The sequence below is a fragment of the Penicillium robsamsonii genome (genome assembly GCF_028829455.1).
Source record: "Penicillium robsamsonii strain IBT 29466 chromosome Unknown utg000005l_segment0_segment0, whole genome shotgun sequence".
Classification (NCBI taxonomy): domain Eukaryota; kingdom Fungi; phylum Ascomycota; class Eurotiomycetes; order Eurotiales; family Aspergillaceae; genus Penicillium; species Penicillium robsamsonii.
The window spans coordinates 2,021,407-2,043,355 of NW_026643223.1; the positions used below are offsets into that span (position 1 = coordinate 2,021,407).

General features: G+C 47.7%; 8 protein-coding genes across 8 annotated transcripts; 4 read left to right on the forward strand and 4 right to left on the reverse strand.

The window, feature by feature from the left end:
* Positions 1 to 5,674: 5,674 nt before the first annotated feature.
* N7447_008810 (uncharacterized protein) lies at positions 5,675 to 7,642 on the forward strand (the record flags this gene model as incomplete). Its single annotated transcript, XM_057233072.1, has 6 exons — positions 5,675 to 6,071; positions 6,122 to 6,275; positions 6,324 to 6,798; positions 6,850 to 7,085; positions 7,139 to 7,229; positions 7,286 to 7,642. 6 exons carry the CDS (start codon positions 5,675 to 5,677, stop codon positions 7,640 to 7,642), a joined length of 1,710 nt encoding a protein of 569 aa, XP_057082614.1.
* A 586-nt stretch (positions 7,643 to 8,228) lies between these two features.
* On the forward strand, positions 8,229 to 8,723 carry N7447_008811 (MGMT family protein; the record flags this gene model as incomplete). Its single annotated transcript, XM_057233073.1, has 1 exon — positions 8,229 to 8,723. One exon carries the CDS (start codon positions 8,229 to 8,231, stop codon positions 8,721 to 8,723), a length of 495 nt encoding a protein of 164 aa, XP_057082615.1.
* Positions 8,724 to 10,592: 1,869 nt separating this feature from the next.
* Positions 10,593 to 11,390, reverse strand: N7447_008812 (uncharacterized protein; the record flags this gene model as incomplete). Its single annotated transcript, XM_057233074.1, has 3 exons — positions 10,593 to 10,836; positions 10,894 to 11,324; positions 11,388 to 11,390. The coding sequence occupies 3 exons, from the start codon at positions 11,388 to 11,390 to the stop codon at positions 10,593 to 10,595; spliced, it is 678 nt and encodes a 225-aa protein (XP_057082616.1).
* A 1,702-nt stretch (positions 11,391 to 13,092) lies between these two features.
* Positions 13,093 to 15,063, reverse strand: N7447_008813 (CNOT2/3/5 family protein; the record flags this gene model as incomplete). Its single annotated transcript, XM_057233075.1, has 3 exons — positions 14,783 to 15,063; positions 13,232 to 14,706; positions 13,093 to 13,153 (listed from the first exon to the last, which is right to left on the reverse strand). The coding sequence occupies exons 1-3, from the start codon at positions 15,035 to 15,037 to the stop codon at positions 13,093 to 13,095; spliced, it is 1,791 nt and encodes a 596-aa protein (XP_057082617.1). The 5' UTR covers positions 15,038 to 15,063.
* A 487-nt stretch (positions 15,064 to 15,550) lies between these two features.
* On the forward strand, positions 15,551 to 16,365 carry N7447_008814 (D-aminoacyl-tRNA deacylase; the record flags this gene model as incomplete). Its single annotated transcript, XM_057233076.1, has 5 exons — positions 15,551 to 15,557; positions 15,609 to 15,787; positions 15,836 to 15,878; positions 15,942 to 16,168; positions 16,237 to 16,365. The coding sequence occupies 5 exons, from the start codon at positions 15,551 to 15,553 to the stop codon at positions 16,363 to 16,365; spliced, it is 585 nt and encodes a 194-aa protein (XP_057082618.1).
* A 248-nt stretch (positions 16,366 to 16,613) lies between these two features.
* On the forward strand, positions 16,614 to 17,983 carry N7447_008815 (Peptidyl-prolyl cis-trans isomerase D; the record flags this gene model as incomplete). The annotated part of the gene is made up of 5 exons (XM_057233077.1): positions 16,614 to 16,629; positions 16,700 to 16,764; positions 16,828 to 16,837; positions 16,893 to 16,979; positions 17,043 to 17,983. 5 exons carry the CDS (start codon positions 16,614 to 16,616, stop codon positions 17,981 to 17,983), a joined length of 1,119 nt encoding a protein of 372 aa, XP_057082619.1.
* Positions 17,984 to 18,477: 494 nt separating this feature from the next.
* Positions 18,478 to 19,941, reverse strand: N7447_008816 (acetamidase/formamidase family protein; the record flags this gene model as incomplete). The annotated part of the gene is made up of 5 exons (XM_057233078.1): positions 18,478 to 19,056; positions 19,111 to 19,387; positions 19,447 to 19,735; positions 19,801 to 19,819; positions 19,867 to 19,941. 5 exons carry the CDS (start codon positions 19,939 to 19,941, stop codon positions 18,478 to 18,480), a joined length of 1,239 nt encoding a protein of 412 aa, XP_057082620.1.
* Positions 19,942 to 20,337: 396 nt separating this feature from the next.
* On the reverse strand, positions 20,338 to 21,841 carry usgS (transmembrane protein UsgS; the record flags this gene model as incomplete). Its single annotated transcript, XM_057233079.1, has 5 exons — positions 20,338 to 20,691; positions 20,742 to 21,135; positions 21,189 to 21,361; positions 21,418 to 21,524; positions 21,784 to 21,841. 5 exons carry the CDS (start codon positions 21,839 to 21,841, stop codon positions 20,338 to 20,340), a joined length of 1,086 nt encoding a protein of 361 aa, XP_057082621.1.
* Between the last annotated feature and the right edge of the window lie 108 nt (positions 21,842 to 21,949).

A 21,949-nucleotide genomic window follows, 5' to 3' on the forward strand; every position in this document is an offset into this window, starting at 1 on the left:
AACATAGAGTGCCTAGGAAATGTAATCAAAGATGGGAATTCGTGATACATTTCTCCGCATTTTCACTCTAATTCTAGGGAAGACCAACGTAGTAACATAGAACAATCTATATAAGTGGACCCTACCCTGAGCACAAAACACATTAATTCCGATTAATGCAGATCGCGCTCGCCGATCTATCGGCCTCACCCTCCACTGAACCAATTATGTCTATCTTTTAGACCGCTTTTGTCTCATGGGAACAGGCTGAAGAATCATTTCCCCACTGTTTCTATCGTCTACGCATTCTCATCAGAGTGCAAGAGAGAGTCAGCGTCAGAAACATATGTCTCAGACAAGCAATTGGTGCTTTGCGGCTAGTTACTCCGTTCGCACAACATCAGCCAACCTACCCCTCCCTACGGAGCACATGGCGGGGTGCTATTGGCCAACAGCACGGTACAATCTAGATTAAATGTGATATAATCGTGCCTTAGTGAATGAATATGGCCGCCTACGTACGCATTCTGACATTCTCTGTAAATTTAGTCCAAACAAGAAACCTCGATTAAACATGCGAAACCCTCCTTTCAAGATATCTCTTCTACACGATGACTCATCCATTTAAATACTATGTATGTATATCACAGCTATCAATATTATTCGAACGTGGAAAGCCGTGTTACCAGAATGACCTAGTCAAAAAACAGTGATCTTTATCTGAGTGTTGGTATTAATATCCACCACAAGGGTTGTCAAGACTAGCCATATATAGACCTCCGGACCGACCTAACCCGCAAATAGGCTGGGCTTTTATGGGGCCCAATGGGCCTCAAACAATACAAACATGCCAATTCTTGATAGATACACAAGTAATGCAGATGTTTCTAGTATTTTTGAGTATTTAAATTACCGTCGAAGACCCAAATTGACCGAGTCTTTATGGGAATTAAGTCAATTGACAGAATTGATTATGGTTTAGATTAATGAACTCAATGAGATTGATAAGATTAATAAGATTAATAAGAGTAATCAATGCGATATACAATAATGTTTCACTATCTACTAATGATACTCATATTCTTCATCATCAACATGCTTCCTCTTCCTCCCTGATGTACGCACATAAGACGGTACAGTAGTATCATCATCAGAGCCAATATCTATCAGATCCCCAGAACTAGTTCCATCATTCTGCTCTTCAGCATCACTGATCTGATTAACTTCAACATCATCTAGCTTCTTATCCTTCTCTTCTATCAAGATCTGGATCTCATCAGACCCGAAGAGATGCTCGAATTCCTTTGCACCTTGTATTTCAAGGTCAAACCTTGTCGTACAGAGGTATAACATCAGCTCTTCAATGGTATGCGGCTTTAAAGAACCAGGCCGATAATGGCAGATATCGCGCGCAGTATTGAATAGTCGCTCTACCCCAGCACCTGTTACTGGAATTGCGAGGACATCCCGTATAAGTGCAGCAATAGCTGGAAAACGGAATTAATTCTCTCTCCAGAAATCGAGTGGGTTCAGTTATACCTATATATAAAATCAGTATTAATAAAGAAATATAAGGGTTAAACATACTGCCGTCAAGATACTGCGTTACCTCATCTATAACTGGCCCGGCATAACTTTAGACTTTTGGCTTAGAACCAGGTTATCAAGAACTGATCTTGCTGTCGATCCAGAAGAGTACCCTTACGGGCCCTTAGTAGCAGTAAGACACTCCTGGATCGGAGTGAGTGCATCTTAGAATGCCACTCGATGCTCATCACGGAGTTCTTTAGAGTCAAACCAGTCATCAGAAAGGAAGAACTGGAATCTACTATCCGGCGATAGCATTGTATAAACCGCACAGATACACCCCCGCATATTATCAGTCTCACCATAATATATCAGTCTTACCATAATAGTCGCGTAGTATTAAATAGCTAGCTTCCAGAAAGGAAAGCATTTATTGTTTCCATACAACACGTTTTCGTTGTAGCTGCTTCTTTAACTGTTTAAGATGCTTAAAAAGTAAGTTATAAATCTGGAGGACACGATGCGATGTCACATCCCGAGTCTTTAAAAGGGCAAGGGTATAATCAAAGAATGGCTTTATAAGTCAAAGAAGATAGTCAATTTGGCGCCATTAATCATCATCAAGTATAAAGTCTTTACAGTTAAACTGATCGCAGAACTGCGCGATGAAAGGCTTGAACACCAAGAGCCTGTGGATGCTATCGCTGTTGTTCTGCATGGGACTATATCGTCGGGTCTATATAGATACGTACTGTATTTAGATATAGAAATGAGGACTGAAAGTTCGAGCAGGGGTCCTTTCACTTAACTGGGTGCTTTAGAAGCAGATAGTTGTATGAGAGAGAAAGAATGATAGAGACTCCGACTGATTATCTGGTATTGGTCTGACGAAACTGGGGGAAAGAAGAGAGAAGCTATCTAGGGAAGAGGTCTGTCACCTCAGATCATCTGATATCCAACAGATGCTCATTCCCACGAGTGATTATGTCTAGCCAACATTTGAAATATCCAAATCTCTGATATCTATTAGAAAAAAACTATTAGTAAGATAATCCTCTAAACAAAGGGGGGTTTCTACCCACAATACCGACTGCTACCGCACAGAAACCATCGTCTTACCACGGAAAGTCCTTTCAGGTTTTGCGTAGGTGTGATTGGAATCATACCGTAGTACTCAGGGGGGAGCGGGTCTCCCCCTAATTGCTTGCCTAGAGCAAAGTACATAAAAGTCTCAGTAAGAAAATTGACTTGACGAAACGCGGAAACCCAGAGCTGGCCGTCTGTATCAACTAGAAAATGTGCTTTTTTAAGATCTGTATAACAGCAGATTATTCTCTCGTGGCTGAAATCAATATGGTCTAGCTCTCGGTTAGGCATTTTAAAGACCTTTAAAACCTAAAAGATAAATCACGTTAGTTCTAAGACTATTTAGTCTCAAAGCTTAGGGATATGAACACGATTAAGATGACTCTCTAGATCCTGGATAGAATGGTAGGCAACGTCCGATATCTGATCATCCCAAAAGATTCTCATATGGATACGCCCCCCGCCGACGGGACCCGGTGTTATATTAAGGGGGACCTCGATTGAAATAATATCAGAAATAGCTCTTGCTCTCTGTATATCGGATGCCATATGGTCGGTTTGAATGAATTCCATAATCAGATATAGTCTATCTGATATACCGAACACGGCATAAATTTCAGGAATACGAATAGCGGCGCTTGCCCTAATCCGATCAAACAAAAATTGTTGATTTTTCCATTCGCAACAAGGGACCTCATATTTGATGAAAAACTTTTCGCCATGGTGGACGTGGATGAAATGGTTATCCCTCCGACCTTGTTTAGTGCAAAGCAATCTAACTTGCTCTTTACTAGGCAGGTCTGGGGCATTTGGAGAAACAAAATCGACAATGTCACTCATATCGGCGATCGAGAATGAGATGGAGACGTGAGGGGAGGGAAAGGGGAATTTGCGGCGTCACTGCAGGTACGACTAACTACATACATATAACTTCATCGTTAAGCGAGCTGGCCAGAGAGTTTGCGAAATGTATGACTTTATGATTACGATATATATATATATATATATATATTATTGGCTTCTGGCTCCATCTTTTGATACCAGTTTTATATTGGTACTAAGTATGGTGGCGCCGGGAAGCCAGTGGCCGCCCCTTTTAGCGGGCCGCGAGAATTCTGCATGTAACACTAACGAGCGCATATTAAATGCTAACTACGAAGTACACCAGCTACTAAATCATATTAGCAGTAATAACTCCGTTAAAGTCCCGAGGCTAGTGTGATTCAGAGAAGATCGCATGGTTTCTGTGAGTTGGATATGCCAACGACTAGATACTATGGAATACGGGGACCTAAAGGGCCTTTGTATGTAAGCACGGTGCTTGATAGGGACAAAGGGTGCAGGGATATATCTAAGAAAGGCTTCTGGGATCACATCCTCCCCCACCGAACGGAAAAACGGTCCTTCGTTTCCTGAAGGTGCACATAAACCAACATGTAAGTTCGTGTTTACGGAGTATATTAAGATTAAGCTCAATAGGCTTGGTTGCGATAAAGGAGTACCATTTTCCAGGACACTTGCACTCAAATTAATTTGCCAAGTTCGTCCAAACATAAATGATGCAACCAAGGACAATCTCTTGCTCTCCCGAGCCAAGCTCACGATATCTACGTAAGCTCTTCACGTTGTTCTGAGATAGCCCATGGTTTTACTCTAAAATAAACATTAACAAGCTATCTTTAGTTGCACCAAAACACATACATATCCCAATGCTCCACTTTGAGATAGAACTACATATGACAGCGGTTTGGAAGAGAATCAATGTTTACCATAACGTTACAGCCGATCGGAAGTACCCCTACGTATCCTAGAAAAAAGCCGCATCTAGATGCTATTTGACCGACAAGAATATGTCCACATTCTGCAGGATCCCCATACAAAAGTAGTTCTCTTAGTCTAACTGGGAAATGAACGATGTATTATCCGCGCCACTTCGGAGAAAAGGATAAATAAGTGCATGGCGAGGCTTGGCGGGTTGCGGTAAAGGAAAGACCTAGTTGGATACAGAGTCGATCTTCTTGAGTCTACGGTAGAACTAGCCCGTAAGCGACGGGAGGGAGCGAGACTAATGTTATAGACGATACTGGTTTGGTATCCTTCTAGGCGAAGTTGGCTGTTGGTTACCTGACATTACTTGATCCCAAGGTGATTCAAATACCTTCACACGGTAGAAATCCAAAGTCAACACAATGAAGAGGATAAAGTGATATGGGCGATGCCTCAAGTCCGGGGTGGACGGGATCTTCCAGTAACCAATCACATGAGGGTTTGTCACGCGACCAACCTTAATACCAAGCCGGACTGAGAAATACTCGGAACGCATAAAAGCGGCATTCCAAGGTACTCCAACCCCCACTCAAGGAAAATGCGGAGGTCAAAGAGAGCCATCGGTTAATTCACCACACCGTAAGGAGTGTGTCTACTTTATAGAGCTCATAGTGTCGCAGTTTGATTCCCGGACCGACCCCAAGCCGAGTCCAACACAAATTTCCCGAGATGTGCAGACCAAAAAAGAGGTTTCTTTCGGATTGCCGACCTTAGTAAGCCGGGTAAAAGCCCCCAGAGCTCCCCGACCTCGCCCCGCCATGACATCCCTACCACACATGATAAGTACTTGCCGAGCTCCGATTCTGACCCTCAATCCTGGACTTTCTCACGCCGGCGGGGTAATGTGGGTAATTATGTTGTCTTGACGCTGGTGACTGGTTTGTTAGCCCATCTCTCCCGCCTAGGTGGGCAGACCCCACGGGATATAGCGGCGTCTGACCTCTCGCACCTTGCCGTTCATAGGTACCGCTCGGTCGATCTCCGGGAGAAGTTGCCGTGCATCGTTGGTTATTGATGACTCGGAGTTGGGCCGCAGGGTCCAGCGTAAACGCTTTAAAACCCTCGGCTGCCGTCATGTCGGCGCGATTTTAGGTCTACAGTCTTTTTTCGCTGTGTAGTTCTGATCTGACCCTACCTCGCGAGCTTGGGGCTAGTTATATTTCCTGTTCTTTCAATCTTGTTTCGGGCTGTAGAACCAAGTTTTTAATGCGAGAAGTCTTCAATACTCGATTCCTCCCTCTCGATTGCGTTCAAAATGAGTGACAAAATCCCCTCGTGGAATGTCGTCCACAAGCTAGAGAAGCGCCAGCTTCTCATTGGAATCAACTGCGTGGCTGGCCTGTCTATTTTGTTCTTCGGATACGACCAAGGAATGATGGCCGGTGTCAACAACGCAAAGGATTATATTGATCTCATGGGCTTCGGTCATACTAAGGTGGTGGACGGCGAGTTGACCCCGGTGGTCACAAATTCCTTGTTGCAAGGTGGGATCGTGTCGGTCTACTACCTGGGAACGCTTTTCGGCGCATTAATCGGTGGCTGGCTCGGAGACCGGACGGGAAGAATCAAAACTATTGCAGCGGGTTCTTTATGGGCAATTTTAGGCGCAGCCTTGCAGTGTTCGGCACAAAATTCCAATTGGATGATCTGCGGTAAGGGGTATATGGTTCGATACACCGGGGGTATGGACTAACTTTCGCAGCGCGTTTCGTTAATGGTATTGGAACTGGAATTTTGAATGCCATCGTCCCTGTCTGGGCTACCGAGACGGCTGAACATACTTCGCGCGGACAATTCATTGCTATTGAATTCACGCTGAACATCTTTGGTGTTGTATTGGCTTACTGGTTGGAGTTGTATGTACAATGCTTCGTTTTTGCGACATCCTTTCTAATGTTCGACAGTGGCCTTTCTTTCATCGACAACGGAGAGTCAGCCTTCCGCTGGAGATTCCCCATCGCATTCCAGATCGTCTTCCTCTTAGTCCTCTTGGCAGTTGTCTGGTTCTTCCCAGAATCACCTCGATGGCTCGTCAAAGTCGGCCGGGAGGACGAGGCACGCTATGTTCTCCAGCGTCTACGTGGATCCAGCGGAGAGGACCTCCTCCGAGCGGAAGCCGAGTTCCAGGATATTATGAGCATCGCCGAGCTGGAGCGGACAGTGAACCACGGCGACTCATATCTGTCTATGCTGGTTGGCTATAAATCCGGTGATCTTCATATCGGCCGTCGCGTACAGTTGGTCATTTGGCTACAGATCATGCAGGAATGGGTTGGTATCGCGGGAGTTACAGTTTATGCACCAACCATCTTTGGCATTGCTGGATTTGATTCGATGAAGAGTCAGTGGATTAGTGGTCTGAACAACATCTTCTACATGGTATGTTTGGCGTTGAAGCAAAGACCGAGTTGTGCTAATGTGCGTGTCCAGTTCGCTACTCTAGTGTGTGTCTTTACTCTCGACCGGATCGGTCGCCGGTGGACTTTGTATTGGGGGGCAGTTGTCCAAGGTATTGCCATGTTCCTTGCGGGAGGATTCTCTCGTCTCGCAATCGACAACAAGGCAGCCGGTGATATAGGCAAGGCATCCTCATATGGTGCGGCCGCAGCTTCCATGATTTTCATCTTCACCTCTGCATTCGGAGCTTCGTGGCTCACAGTCCCTTGGTACGAAACTCACACCTGATCGTTTTATTTGATGCTGATTCTTGGTTTCGCAGGATTTACCCGGCTGAAATCTTCCCCCTGGCCGTTCGTGCACGTGGAAATGCCTTTGGTGTCGTCGGATGGAGTATCGGAAATGGATGGCTGGTGAGTGAACGCCATTCGATGAATATAACGCCCATCTACTGACAGAACACTGAAAGACACTACTATGCCCCGTAATGTTCAATGCCATTGGCGAAAAGACACTGTACGTCTTTGCCGCCAGTAATGTCATCGCCATCCCCATGGTGTGGGCTCTATACCCAGAAAGCAACCAGCGCACACTAGAGGATATGGATCTCCTGTTTGCGGCTAAGACGCCCTGGACCTGGGATGCAGAGAAGACCTTTGCGCGCCTTAAGGAAGAGAGCCCAGGCATGGTCCAGACTCTCGGTCGCAAGGGCAGTGTGGTGGATTTGGAGACTGGAAAGCCTATCTCTGTTGGTGCTGCTGCAAGTATTGCGGCTTCTAAGACTGGTGATAATGCTGTAGGAGCGGAGCATGTAGATCATGCTTAGATTTGGGGTTGGGAGGAGTTGAAGATGTGCTATGTTTGGGCTTCTTGTGCCCAGTGACGTTTTGATGAAGACGAACTAATTAATGGATATCTGATTTAATCGGCATCTTCTTATGCAATTATATTCCCAGAGAAAAAAAAGTATGTACATGAAACAAATCATGAAGAGATCCAAAAGAATGGCCTAGACTATTAAAAAAAGAATATTGTTGACAGCCGGCGCTCTGATTGGTCACTTTATGAACAACGTCCATCAACCAGCAACTCGAGCTTCATAACCATTTGTTTCCTTTCACTATTTCTCCTTCTTCAAATATCCACGTCGAAACAAACCCCCGTATCACGTCTCATAGAACCAACAGCTACTCAAGTGGTAAGTACCCCAATCCCGACAGACGCGTCTCGCGTCGCATCGTTCCCGGCTAATTACAAATGAAGATCCTCGGGACAATATTATCCTCTCCACGAACTGCAAGAAACTCCAAGATTCTCAGAAAGGCCTCGAAATCAAAACTCAAGAGAATAGATCACCTAAAAAGATCTACCAAAAACCTCACGCAAGAGGGTGCGGGTACGGTACATAAGTCATGTCTTGCTCGACAGTACAGCCCACAGATCCGCAGACCCCAACACCAACCCCAGACAGCCAAGAGCCCAAACCCCAGAAAGCCCAGCAAGCTGCACTACCCACAGCGGAAACCAAAAAATATCTCCACCGCATATCCCTGCACCCAACGCTAACCCCCTACCGCCGGCGCGTGTATCGCACGCTCCTCTCCGTCCCGCCAGGTCGATGGACTACCTACTCAGCGATGGCGACGTACCTGGGCTCCAGCGCGCGGGCGGTCGGGAATGCAATGCGCAGTAACCCATTTGCGCCGGAAGTGCCGTGCCATCGGGTCCTTGCGGCGGATGGGTCGTTGGGTGGGTATAAGGGGGAGTGGAAGGTTGATGGACATAAGGCTGGTGGTGGGTTCTGTGAGGAGAAGAGGCTGAGGCTTGAGGAGGAGGGGGTTGCTTTTTTGGATGGGAAGGTTAGGGGGGTTTGTTTTAAGGAGTTTGTGGATTTGGGGGCTAAGTGAGGTTGGTTTATTTAATTGTGAGGGTTTTTTTTTGTGAAAAGAGGGCGTTTATTGGGGATCGTGAGGAGGCCGTTGTTTATAAATTGAGGTTGATATTTGAGATTACTGTGCTTATATCCGGAAAATTGATTTACGGAGTTTCCCGTCCCAATTTCCTAATTTAGGTAGCCCCGTTATGGATGCTTCAATGTTGAACGCTGTGGGTGGCTCCAATGGGGTAAGTATCACTGACAGCTCTTTGTCAGATAATTGTGATATAGACCAAGTTAGGTCAATTCTAAATGCTTAGAACCATTAACTAATTTCCGGTTGGCTCTGAGGGTTGCGGCTAGTTATAACGGCGTGTATTGCTGGGTAAACCATGTGCCTTGCAACGTGGGGTTGGTCTGTATATATGTAGCCTTCCATATCCATTCCAATGCCTAGTGCCTCCTTTTCTTCACCCTGGACCTATCTCCAGTTCCTCTTGCTTTTACAGAAATAAGCCCAAGTGCATGTGAAGGGAATACACGCCCAATGAAACACCAATGGTGAATACAAGCCCCACACCAACTATACAACAGCAGCCCCAGATACTTGCTCAAAATATATTAACCACCTCGAGGACAAATAGCCGACGAAGATGCGGCGCGACCAACATCTACTTCCGTAACAACCCCTGATACTCTACAAATCCATAGCCTCCGCCAACACAATACAGATCCCATTGACGGAGTAGCACCCATCGACCAGTGCCCTATACTACCGGGACATACCATGACCCATTGATGGCCACGGCACAGCATGGTACCACACGCGTATAGGCCTCGAAACCCGAGAGGGTGTGTAGAGATGGACCTTGCGGACACAACTTCCGCACCGTCGCGCAGAGATAAGAATTCTAAAACGGGTCTACGTCTTATGTCTACATCCCGGGACTAAGGTGCCGGTTTAAACCTCAGATTTGCAGCCGGTACACTCCCAAAACGGCATACGGTGCTACTGCCCAGGCCGGTGTATCTAGGTCTTGCATCTCACTTTGATAGTCCTAGTGGCTGATACATTTTCATATTGGGTGGTATTTTAGTGAGGGGTTGTGGTGCAGTTGAACGGGGGTTGGTGATAAAGGGCTGGGGTCTGGAGGGGTTCGGATGTTTATGTTTTAACAAGCCCCTGGTACCTGCATGTAAGGATTATTTTAGGCAGGGAATACTTACATCGTAAGTGGACTCCTACTAGACTTGGATGTCAAAGAGATTGGGGGCCAAAGTGAGGGCCAGCCTTTTTGGTGCTTTTTTTTTTTTACAGCAGGCGTTGTACAAAGGGAAAGGCTCGAGAGGCCAGAGATTTCAAGTTTAGAGTTTTTCTTTGTTTTTGATATTCAAGTTTTCTTTGTGTTCTATGAGGGATATTTGGTAGGGACGAGTTACGCCTAAATGCTGCAGCTATCTGCATACGGAATCTACAATCAACAATTGTGATATGGGATACAGGACCTACTTAGTCTGGTTAGTCTGTGTGACTGCAGCTGCAACACCCGTGTCTTGGGAATTTAAGGGGGAATGAGATAGGAAAAAAGCCGTCTAAGCCAATTGAGGAAAGTGGTATATCGTAATCCGTTGCCGTTCATTGAAACATTCCAACAATAACCCATCTAAGATCTAGAGTCTAGAACACATAAAAGTAATGAGCGATGAGCTCAAAACCCGAAACAGAATAAGGCGAAGAGGCAATGCGCGTCTTCTATACATGACCGGTCCATAACCGGACTGCGATCTAGATGAAACAAATGTAAAAATAGAAATAGGAATAAGCCAATCAGGAACAGTCGTAATATCGTAAGAGTGCCGAGAAGAATACTAGAAACACCAGCGAAGGTGAAAAGAACCATCATGAGATCTGTTTGGCGGAGCGCTTGCAGGAACCGCGCTTGGGCACATCCATGTGGTGATACGAGCGCAGGTGCTCGACGAGGTGGTCCTGACGTGGGAAGCCATTGCTACCCTTTCGCGAGCAGTGCTCGACTGGGCAGTTGCGGAAGACAGGGTAGTGGACGCTCGATTGGTGGCGCTTCAAGTCCGCGAAGCGGGTGAAGGCCTTGCCGCAGTGGTCGCAACCGAAGGGCTTGGCAGGCCTGAGGAGATATGTTAGCGGGTTGATTCAATTGCGACTCTGGAGGCAGCTAGCTTACTTGGATGCAGGCACTGGCGACTCGGTACCGGACTCATATTCGCCAATGGGGTAGGATGGTAGAGTGATGTCTTCGGAGGGGAAGTTGAAGCTGCTGCTATAGCTACTGCTGTAGCTACTACCACAGCTGCTGGGTGCCCTCCGTGACAGGACGGATCGGTCAAAGACTGGGTAGTCTTGTGGTACCTGGTAGGTGTAGGGCGAGCTGGTGATGTTGTAGAGCTCTGGGGCAACCTCTGGCATGGGGAAGGGACTGGTTGCATCGACGTCACAGAGGGAATCGTAGACGGGCTGGCTACCGTAGAAGAAGAAGTCCATGCTCCCTGGTGAAGAGGAGTAGGAAGAGTAAGAGTCTGGGTAGTTGAATTGCGACTGCATGTCGATTGGCGCAGATGCGAAGCGTTGGTTTGGTAGGGGAATTGGAATGGCGGTCTTAGAGAGAGAGAGAGAGAGAGTTAGCCTAGAATACGTTCATGCAAGCTCAAAGTCACTTACCATTGTGGGAGTATGTCTAACTATTGAAATCTTGAAATTGGTTTGGCCAGGTATTTAAGAGGCAAAATGCAAAATAATTTCCCTAAGTAATCGAGGCATGCGGCCCTTTTATGTGCCCAACGTGAAACTCGAGGATCATAGAGCATGACCGGGGTTCGACACGGGACAGCACGGGCTAGACTATGAGTGGCTATGAAAGGACACTAAACAGTTCTAGAAATCTACTAGAAAACTACTTTGAAGCAGACTGGACAAAACCACTCAGCCTCCCCGCCTCCTCGCATGCGGGAATTTGTTTTGTATGCAATTCGCGGATCTTTGCTGACGGCGAATATTCCACGGCCCTTCTAGCGTACCCACCCCTCATTGTCCTCCACATCCTGGATAGTTTCAACGATGATGATTGGAGGTTGATCAGGTGTGTCGAGGTGAGGCCAGTTGCGATAAGCAGCGGTCAGACTTTCGGTGCCCAGTGTGTTCCCCCTCACGGTGATCTTCTTATGATTGGCCCTTGACTATTCTGTGTGGCTTCTAGTGTCGTTCTAGCGTGCCAAGAGCTCGTGTCTGACGGCCGGCCCCCGTTTTTTTGTGTGTTCGTCATATGCAATGCATTGCTGTTTCATGTGCTAGAGAGGAATGGGGAATTCCAGGATTGGGGACCTCGAAGCTTGCCGTCCGGTGAAATCCAGATCCAGGTCCAGGTCCAGGTCCAGGTTAAGGGGAAGGTCAAGCTGAACGTTCCGGGCATTTCCCCCAAACCCATTGACGTATTTCCCGGCACAATCTTGCCGATTATATTATCAAATGATTCGCACGATCCAGCCTTGCGAACCCGAGTATCTCCAGACCCATTCCCACATTTCCCAAACCTCTCCAATCCGGGGTCAGAGATCGACCGATGTCGCGCACAGCCCCTGACGACATAGAGACTAGTGTAGCGTTCGCTAATACCCCTTCTAGAAAGAAAAATCCCGCACTTTTCAAAGTACATTCCATGTTAGCGTCTAGCTGAAAGAGGGTGTAACCCGTACTGACGAGTTAGCGTTCTCTGACGTTGCACGTCGCTGTGCATTGAAAGTGATGCGATTCGTCACATGTCGCTTTTTCTTTTTTATTACTTCGGGGATATCTGGGATTTGTTCCGGGCCGTAGACTTGAAGTGTTGGCCGTGAATTGCCCCAGTTTCCCAGTTTCCAGGTTTCCTTTATTTTTATTTTATTTCTGCATCTCTTCTGCATCCTAGAAACCTTAGACCAGAGCTACGTGTACGCACAACCCCGGATCAGTACTTATGGTACTTCCCAGAGCCTAGCCCAGGTACCGGCAAGGCAGACTGACGTAAAAGCATATCAGCTTTAGGCTGCTTAGCAGCTTGGCTTAGCTAGGCTTAGTTACTTGGTATGATGTCAAGTTTGCTTGACTTAAGGATTCATTGTATTTGTTCGAACAATTGATAACCTTGCAAATAACACGAAACTCCCGTAATCACCGAGGCCCATTCATTGCACTCATGCCAGTCCTGCGATAGTAAAAAAGAAAAACAACCCACCGAGACAGATTTCAGACGTTCCCGCCATAGCCTCAAACATCCAGTCTATTGAATCATAAGCGTCGAGTCACCGGATATTGCGAACAAATCCACTTAAAAAATCATCTGCACTTGGAGACGCAGGTGGGTTGCTCATGGGTAGAAAAAAGAGACGCCTCATAACTCATCCTCGAGGTATTTGTACACAAACTTGAAATCAGCCTTGCGCCGATTCATCCTGTTGACATTATTCGTAAGTGGTGAGCTCGTAAAGTGGGGCGCAAAAACGCAAACAGTCGGAATATTTTAAACTGACCATGTGCTTTCGTAGTCGAAGAAGCGATAGGTGCCTTGCTCAAACTCCTCGGTGATGTTCTTGGGCTCCTCGTGGCGCTGGAACCAGGTTTGATACTGCTTATGGAAACGCCAACTCTGATTTCGGAGTGCCTTGGCTGCCAGATATTGCTGGTACGTCCCTTGGCGGTAGTAGAAAAGGTAGAAGAGAGTATCAGTGTCGATTCTCCCGGTATCGTACAGTCGAGGGTCATCGAATATGGATAGAGGTTCCTGCGGATAGTAGAGTGCCGTACTATAGGGGTTCTGCGGCTTGTAGTGACGCGGTTTTTCAGCATCGCCGGCCTCCGGGCATGTCGTTAATGAGGTAGCGAGAAGGCGCTGAACTGACGGCGATGGATTGGCCGATGCACGCGACTTCGTCACCTCAAATGACTGGACCAGGTCCTGGAGACCCGGGGGTAGGTGATATACCGATTCATCACTCTCGGTTTCTTCTGTTTCTGGTTTGCCATTCGTGGATGCCTCCGCCTTTGCGGGCGCCGGTGATGAGACAGTTGCAGTCGCAGGGACCTTCGGCCGCACAGGCTCAGCAAGCTCTTCAGTAACGGCTGCTACAGTAGGTGGAATTATTGACTTGGTAACAGGTAGTGCTGACGCCACACTAGGCGAAGCAGTAGAGGACTTGGAGGGCAATGCCACGGACAGAGCCGGGCTGAACCCTGGTGGAGGGGGAAGAGGAAGAATGCCAACCCCACTCTTGTCACTTGCTGCGGCTGCGGCTGCAGCGGATGCATACTTGAGGGTTTCACCAGGGGGGCGGGTCGGGAGGGGAGCGGGCTTCATGCCTGGAGTGGCACTCGATGAAGCAGAAGGGTGGAGGGTAGCAAGAACAGGTAAAGGCGATTTCATCTGTGTTGACGGTCTTCGAACTGCTGGCGCTTCTTGCTTGGCCTTTGGCTTCGGTTCTGGCTCTTCATCTTGAATTGATTGAGCGTCTTGTGATGATACACGATCACCTTCGCCGCCCATGCCGAATTGTGCCTCGACCTCATCGCCGATGTTCAGATCATCGTACAGTGTTTCATCCTCACCGGAGTAATCCGGACTGCCTCCTTCCTCGACGTAATATTTGATACTTTCCTTGAGATCTTGTACCGCTCCCACGTCCAAGTTGCCATTCTGTAACGAGCGATTGAGGAACTCCAACTTGTTTACGTGCCATTTATGTCGTTCCGTAACGTGGGAGATGTCGGCCATTCGATCCGCCTTCTTCGTATCCTTCTTGCCTTTCTTCATTTGTGCATGAAGTGTTTCCTCCTCTGCCTCCAGGGCCTCGATCTTCAGTTGTAGCTCGTCAACCATAGTAGAGAGGAACTCGCAACACTCGACTCTTTCCTTCTCCTTTGGATCAAGTCGCGAAGCTGCCGATAGACCTTCCTTGGAATATGCTTTCGTCTTCATCTCTTTTTCGACAGCTTTGAATTGTTCCATGCACTACCGGCGGTGTTAGCTTGCCGTCCCTTGAAGGAACCATCAACCCTGTGGACCAAGTTAAAAAATCCAAACGCACCACTTCAATGGCCTTCCGCTGCTCCATGAGAGGAGCTTTATCCTTGACCTCATTTCCGGCGGCCCATGATTTGATCTGATCACGGAACCTTTGGAGCTTCTTGATCTCGCGCTTAAGGTGGTCTTCGAGCTTGTCTCGTTGCGTGGGATTTGTAGCCTGGCGGATCTTCTCGTAAATGCCTTCGAACGTTTGTATCCCTTCAGAGACCTTCTTGAAGGTTTTATCAATTTCCTGTTGTGTTTTTCGGGCTGCCATTGTGAACTCGTTGGTGGATTGTGCCGTCCACTGGCGTCGGGAATAATGCGGTCGGAAGGGTGTGGTGATGCGCTTTCGACCGAAATGGTCACAAGAGCACAATGGAGGGGGTTTATGTAGGAGAAATTGTTAAAAGTGCTTGTTTGACAGCAAGAAGGGCGGAAAGTCGGAAGTCCATGGAATGCCTCTCCGCGTTTGAGTGGAAAGCTTCGTGGATGCTCTAATAGGTAGGCGGTCACAGGCGGAGGCGAACGTGAGGGCGCGAAGGGGGGGGTCGTGGCTTTACATACACAAGTCACCCACGTCTTTTGATTTCTCAGTTCAAAAGACAATCTCTGAAGAATCAAGTCGCACGGACAAAGCGAGTTAAACGAGCTCATTTGGGTAATACCAAGCACGCTTAGAGCCAGCGCTATCACCAGCCTTATCTAGTCTACACCGCAGGTGTGTACCCCGGGTTCACTCAGCTGTTTTTTATTTTGACAAGATACTAAAGGTCTATAGACCACAAAAATGAAACGTTAGGACTCTCAATCTGCCTTATATACCAAAATCAGCTAATTTGGTTCAGTTGTTATCCAAAGAGTGAAGTCGGCATCCGTGACAGTCGATTCGGAGTTGGTTTCCTCTATTGGCAAGGGCCTTCTTGTATTTGCTGGCATTGGCAAAGAGGATACCGAGAAAGATGCCGAGAACCTTGTGAACAAGGTGTTGAAGGCCAAGTTCTGGCCCGATGAGAATGGGACACAAGTAAGGCACATTGCTTTTATGTGAGATCGGCAATTGACACCATCACAGTGGAAAAAGAACGTCAAGGAAATTGAAGGAGAAGTACTATGTGGTATGATTCTCCGTCTTGCTACCTGGAACTTCCCTGAATAATACTGATGGTTATCTGGTCTAGTCTCTCAATTCACCCTCTATGCGAAAATGAAGAAAGGCAACAAACCCGACTTCCACGATGCAGCCAGTCCTGATACTGCACGCAAAATTTATGACTTCTTCTATGACAAGATGGGGGAAGGTTATACCCCAGACCGGGTCAAGAATGGTGTCTTCCAGGCCATGATGGATGTTGAACTGAAGAACGACGGGCCGGTGGGTGTAGACTACTGCAGCGAGGACGCGGTGGTACATTTTGCCTTCCCGGCTCCTTTCCTCGCGTCTATTGATTCTATACTGACTGGTCTTATTTCTAGGTCACGATCGAAATCAGTACCAATCTCCCCAAAAAGGAACCCAAGGAGCAGAAAAATGGAGACAAAAGTGATGAACAGGACATTAAGGGATCTTTTGAATTCCAAATTCCTCCTGAATTGCTGCAGTGAAGAAAAGAGAGAAATAGATATTAGAGTAATGCCTCCTACCTACATAGATGTTAGCAGATACCCCCAATACAGCTTCTACACAATTCCGTCACATAGTTGGGGTTCCGGCAATGGAAGCTTCCTGAACCACAAGCGCCGCACTCCCCCACAACTACTTCTTTTCTCCTCCACTTCTCTGCCATAGCAACTTCAATTCTTTCTCTTAATCTTTTCCACTTTTAAGATTTCTATCCCTAAATTCCACAGTCATGGCGACAGCTCAGCGTACGTTCAGTGCGGGGTTCAGCTGCCCGCAGAATGGAAGAATTGAGTCGAGTTACTGACAAGCTTGTAGGCTCCCGTGTCTTCTTTGACATTCAAATCGGTGATAGCAAGCCTAACCGGGTTATATTCGAGCTGGTAAGTTGCCCGCACTCTCTATATGCCGAGTCTGAATTGATCTAACATCTGGGCCTCACACAGTTCAACGATGGTACGGCATGATTTTCTCCCTTGACAAATTTGAACATGGCTGACAACAGCAACAGTTGTCCCCAAGACTGCGGACAACTTCCGAGCCTTGTGTACCGGCGAGAAGGGCATTGGCACCCAGGGCAAGGAATTAACCTACAAAGGCACGTCTCCAATACCCCGCTCTCATAGCGTTGACGCCTGCTAACCGCGGTGTTCCGATTTAGGCTCAATTTTCCACCGTGTGATCAAGCAGTTCATGATCCAGGGAGGTGACTTCACTGCATTCAACGGCACCGGCGGCGAGTCGATTTACGGCGAAAAGTTCCCCGACGAGAACTTCGACCTCAAGCATGACCGTCCCTTCCTGCTCTCCATGGCTAACTCCGGCCCCGGCACCAACGGCAGTCAATTCTTCGTTACCACCGTTCCTACTCCCCATCTCGATGGCAAGCACGTCGTGTTCGGTGAGGTCATCAACGGCAAGAGTGTGATTCGCAAGATCGAGAACATGAAGACTCAGTCCGACAAGCCTGTCCAGGACGTCACTGTGGTGGACTGCGGCGAGCTCTCCGGCGAGGATTACGAGAACGCGACCAAGCGCCAACAGGATGCGACAGGCGACCCATACGAGGACTTCACCGAGGACCACCAGGGCGAGCAGCTTACTGCGCCTCTTTGCTTCAAGATCGCTTCCGACCTCAAGGGTTTCGGTAACACTGCCTTCAAGAGTGGTGATCTCAACCTGGGTCTCGACAAGTACCAGAAGGGTCTGCGCTATTTGAACGAGTTCCCCGAGCCCGATGAGAATGATCCCAAGGAGCTGGGCGAGCAGATGAAAGCCCTCCGCTTCACCCTGCACTCCAACTCTTCCCTGCTCGGCAACAAGCTCCAGAAGTTCCAGCAGGCTCAGAACTGGGCCACTTATGCCCTCCAAGTCGCCGATGCTGCCAAGGCTAAGGATGCCGATAGGGCTAAGGCCTACTACCGCCGTGCTGTTGCTCACGAGGGTTTGAAGGAGGAGGATTCCGCGCTGAAGGATCTGCAGGAGGCAACGAAGTTGGCTCCTGGCGATGCTGGTATCATCAACGAGATCGCCAAGGTCAAGCAGACCGTCAAGAACCGGGAGGCCAAGGAAAAGGCCGCTGCCAAGAAGTTCTTCTCTTGAACGGTCTGAAATTGATTCTTTTTCACATTTCTTTTGTTCCATCACGATTCACGACGTGGTGTCCTCGTTCACCAATGACCCATGATGTATGATATCACATCATTCAGGATTCAGGCAATTTGCCTTGTTCTTTGTGCGAAGTCCATACTGTAATCTCTTCTACATGGTAAACTCCTGTGGCACAGCGTGTCAGGCTTAAGGTGCATTTACCCAAATCATAAGGGAGGGCATTGCCTCCAAAAAGTACTAAATTATATATGTCAAGTATAACCCGTTAAAGGATTCATATCTTCTAGAAAATCAAAGTATTACAACAAGGTAGGGCTAGGCGACATGCTATGCTGATAAGCATTGGGCTGTGTTTCAGAATATATTGCTAGTGCTTCAGACTTGTGGATCATATATTTTGAATTACATATCAAGAATATCGATTGAAATATCCAAATAAAGTGAACATCGAAATGTTAAGCTTGTCCCTTCCAGTCCCAAGCGCCCTACTTTGTGACAAAAGCGCAAGCTCCCATCTCCTTTTTAACCACATCCGCCTCAGGTCGAATATCGAAGTCAAAGATATCCATTGGCACCGAAAGCGTGGTACAGGCATTTGGAATGTCCACAATACCGGCAATATGCCCCTGCACCGGCGCACAGCTGAGCAGCAAATATATCTGGTAATCACTATAGCCATAGCGTCGGAGATACTCAATAACGCGGAGACAGGTCTGTCTATAAGCGACAGTTGCATCCAGGAAATGTTGCTTGCCATTCTCATCGACCGAGAATCCCTCGAACGTTAGGTATCGCCCAGGTCCAAACTGCGGCTCTACGGGTCCTGCATGGAAGATTGGTGACTTCATGTCTAGTTTCGCCATGCCGTTCTTGATGACTGAGAACTTCAATGTGATGACACCGGCCATCTCAATGGCTCCGCAGAATGAGATCTCGCCGTCGCCTTGCGAGAAGTGCAGATCTCCGACAGAGAACTTGGCGCCGGGGACGTGGACGGGGAGGTATACTTTCGATCCGCGGGAGAGGTTCTTGATGTCGCAATTACCCCCGTGCTCGGGGCGGCCCTAGTAAACATATGAGCTTATGGTGCAGTTTCGTTGTATATGATAATATCTCACTGGGATAGTCCGAGCACCCTCTTTGGCGATTTTGCTCTTCACCTCATCGGTAGCAGTGCCAGAATGGGCATTCTGGGGATTAGGTGGCTGAGCGACAATTTGATCAGCAACAGTATTCGCTGCAATAAGCTCCCCCTCTCGACGATTCCATTCGGCTAGAACTTCAGCCGATGGAGCACATCCCATGATTCCAGGGTGGATTAGTCCCGCAAACCGAACATGCGGGATATGTCGAGAGGAGCAGAAGATTCCTTCAAAGTCCCAGATTGCCTTGGCTCTGTGAGACCGGTTAGCACCGATATATGTCATGAAATTATGATATGAATATTGACATACGCCTCGGGATACAGCTGATCTAGGAACCCCCCTCCATTCTCTTTGTGGAAGATACCGGTGAATCCCCACGGCTGCTCTTCGAATGGCTGGACGTCCTGAATCTCGACGACCAAGACATCGCCGGGCTCCGCAGTTTCGATGTCAAAGGGACCGGATAGGTAATGGATCTGGGTTAGGTCTACATTCTTGATATCGTCGGCCGAGTCATTGTTTCCGATTTGGCCTCCGGTCCAATCGAGACATTCGATCTTGACAACTTCGTTGTTGGCGATTTTTCCATAGGCCGGAACTGGAGATTAAGGTGCAATTAGCATGCAGTCCTGTCAATGGGACCATGATCACGACTTGACATACCGTCTGGATGCCATCTGTTCTATCGGGGACTTAGCAATGTTTCACTCGAAGAATGTAACAACATACATGCAAACCGGACTGTTCACGCGCAGGCCTGTCGAGATCGACCTTTAGAGCAGTACGAATTCCCTTGATACCCATATTTAGTTGATTAATGCGGTTGAGGCAGTAGCTATGGAGAGTACAAATCTCGGGGGGAACCCCAAATATACCGATATGCTGGGCCCCCCTCATGATAACGGCTTACCCCGCAGACGGTATACGGGTATGAATAATAGTTACGGGAATTGGAGATCGGGCTTATCATCGCTTTATCTCGCATACCATCGGTTTGATAAGTCCCATTATGGCTTTGCCATAAGCCTTGTAGTGGAGCGTTGAAGTGTATTTTGTAAAGGCTCCTTCCAAAGATAACACATGGAATGGTAGTCTTGTATGTTAATAATACCTTGATGTGTATGCTTTTGTGCAATTTCCAAGGCTTTATCTAATTCTCGAATGAAACCCTTGCGGTGAAAGTCTCAATGCTGCCGCCTCTCAGGAAAACTTCTTTCCGGAGCCAGCGTCCTTGCCATCGTGCTCATCCGTATCGACATTGAGCTTGTCAAGATTGTCGAGAGACAAGCGCAAGAAATCATGTTTATTCTTCCAGGTCACCTGGCTTTCCGCAAAGTTCGCACTTTCAGCAGGAGGCGGAGGCGGGTCGGTGATCTTGGTGACAAGGTACGCCGTAGATGCCTCAGCAATGCCATACATGAGCACACCGATGTATGGGATGCGCAGAAGAACCGTGAAAGCGAAGGCAAACCCGAAGAGAACACCTTCTCGGTCACGGAACCACCGACGCTTTTGCTCGGGAGTGAACTTAATGCGCCAAAAGTAGGGTTCAAGCTAGAAGGGGTTAGGAGAATTCCCAAGTCCGAGAAGACAGGTGGACTTACAAGTTCACGCATTAGACTGCGCGAAGCAAAGTAGGTGTGGAGAAATGTGACAATGTAATGCTTCGGCAGAATCAAGCCTACGCCAAAAATGGCAGCTGCGGGGGTGGACCCGACATGGTTTCGGAATGTGTAGAAACTCACTGCGGGCATAACGAACCGACCGATGACCACAACCATCGAGAGAAGATAGATACCAAGCATCATGCCAATCTTCTTTGCATAGCGATTGAAGAATGACTTCAGTGCTTCGGGAAGTGGCCGAGAAACGCTGGAGCCGCCTTTGGCGGAGTACTGAACAAGATTGGGGTAGTATAGAGAGCGCAGGTGATGAGGATCTTCTGATTTATGTTTCTGGATGTATGTCATGTCCACCCATTGGATGGACTGCATGAAGCTAGTGAGATGGTCAGCGGACATTGTCAAGGAGTTTATTGCCGAGAGAAGTACATTTCATCCAGCGTGGGCGTCACATATCGCATCAGGGTCATGAGCAAGAATGGCACCTGGAGAACAGATTTGGACATAAATTCCAAGCCATTGAGAAGTTTGTCGTCCCAGACAGCTTCCTCAAGGTTGATCACCCATGATAAGATGTAGATGGAGAATTTCACGCTAAGAATCTAGAATTCACGTCAGGAGGAAAGGAAAACGAGCATAGGACAGTCTGGAAACATACTGGAATTTGAATGATCAATTGGATCACGATGCCGATGCCTATCGCGAGAGCTGCTTGGCGGAAATGATCGTACTTGAATAGTTCAGGGTTCGATAATGCACGAACAGCTGCAAACCTCGGTTAGCAAGTACTCAAAGTACACTTTCATTCAGGGGATCATTCCAAGGCAAATGAGAAATGAGAATAGGTGGCTGGCCAAATTCTGTGCAAGGAGCTCCTTGATAAAAGTCTTGGCAAAAGCCGACTCCGACGTTATACAGCTCTGACATTGATAGAATTTCTTGTGCAGCCAGAAAGCGCCTAGATATTTCAACCAGCCCCTCTGAATGGTCGAGAAATAGCAACAAAACACATAGGGTGACATACTTCCTACCACTGTGAGCTGGAAGCCGCGGATCACCGCATTTGGCTCGAAGTTCGACATTGTGGCTTTTATGGCTGTTCAGGATCCAAGTAGATACCACTGCGAAGAACGCTAAAGGTGTCGAAATAACTAAGGAGCTAGCAATGCATTCTTGAAAGTGAAAGTGAA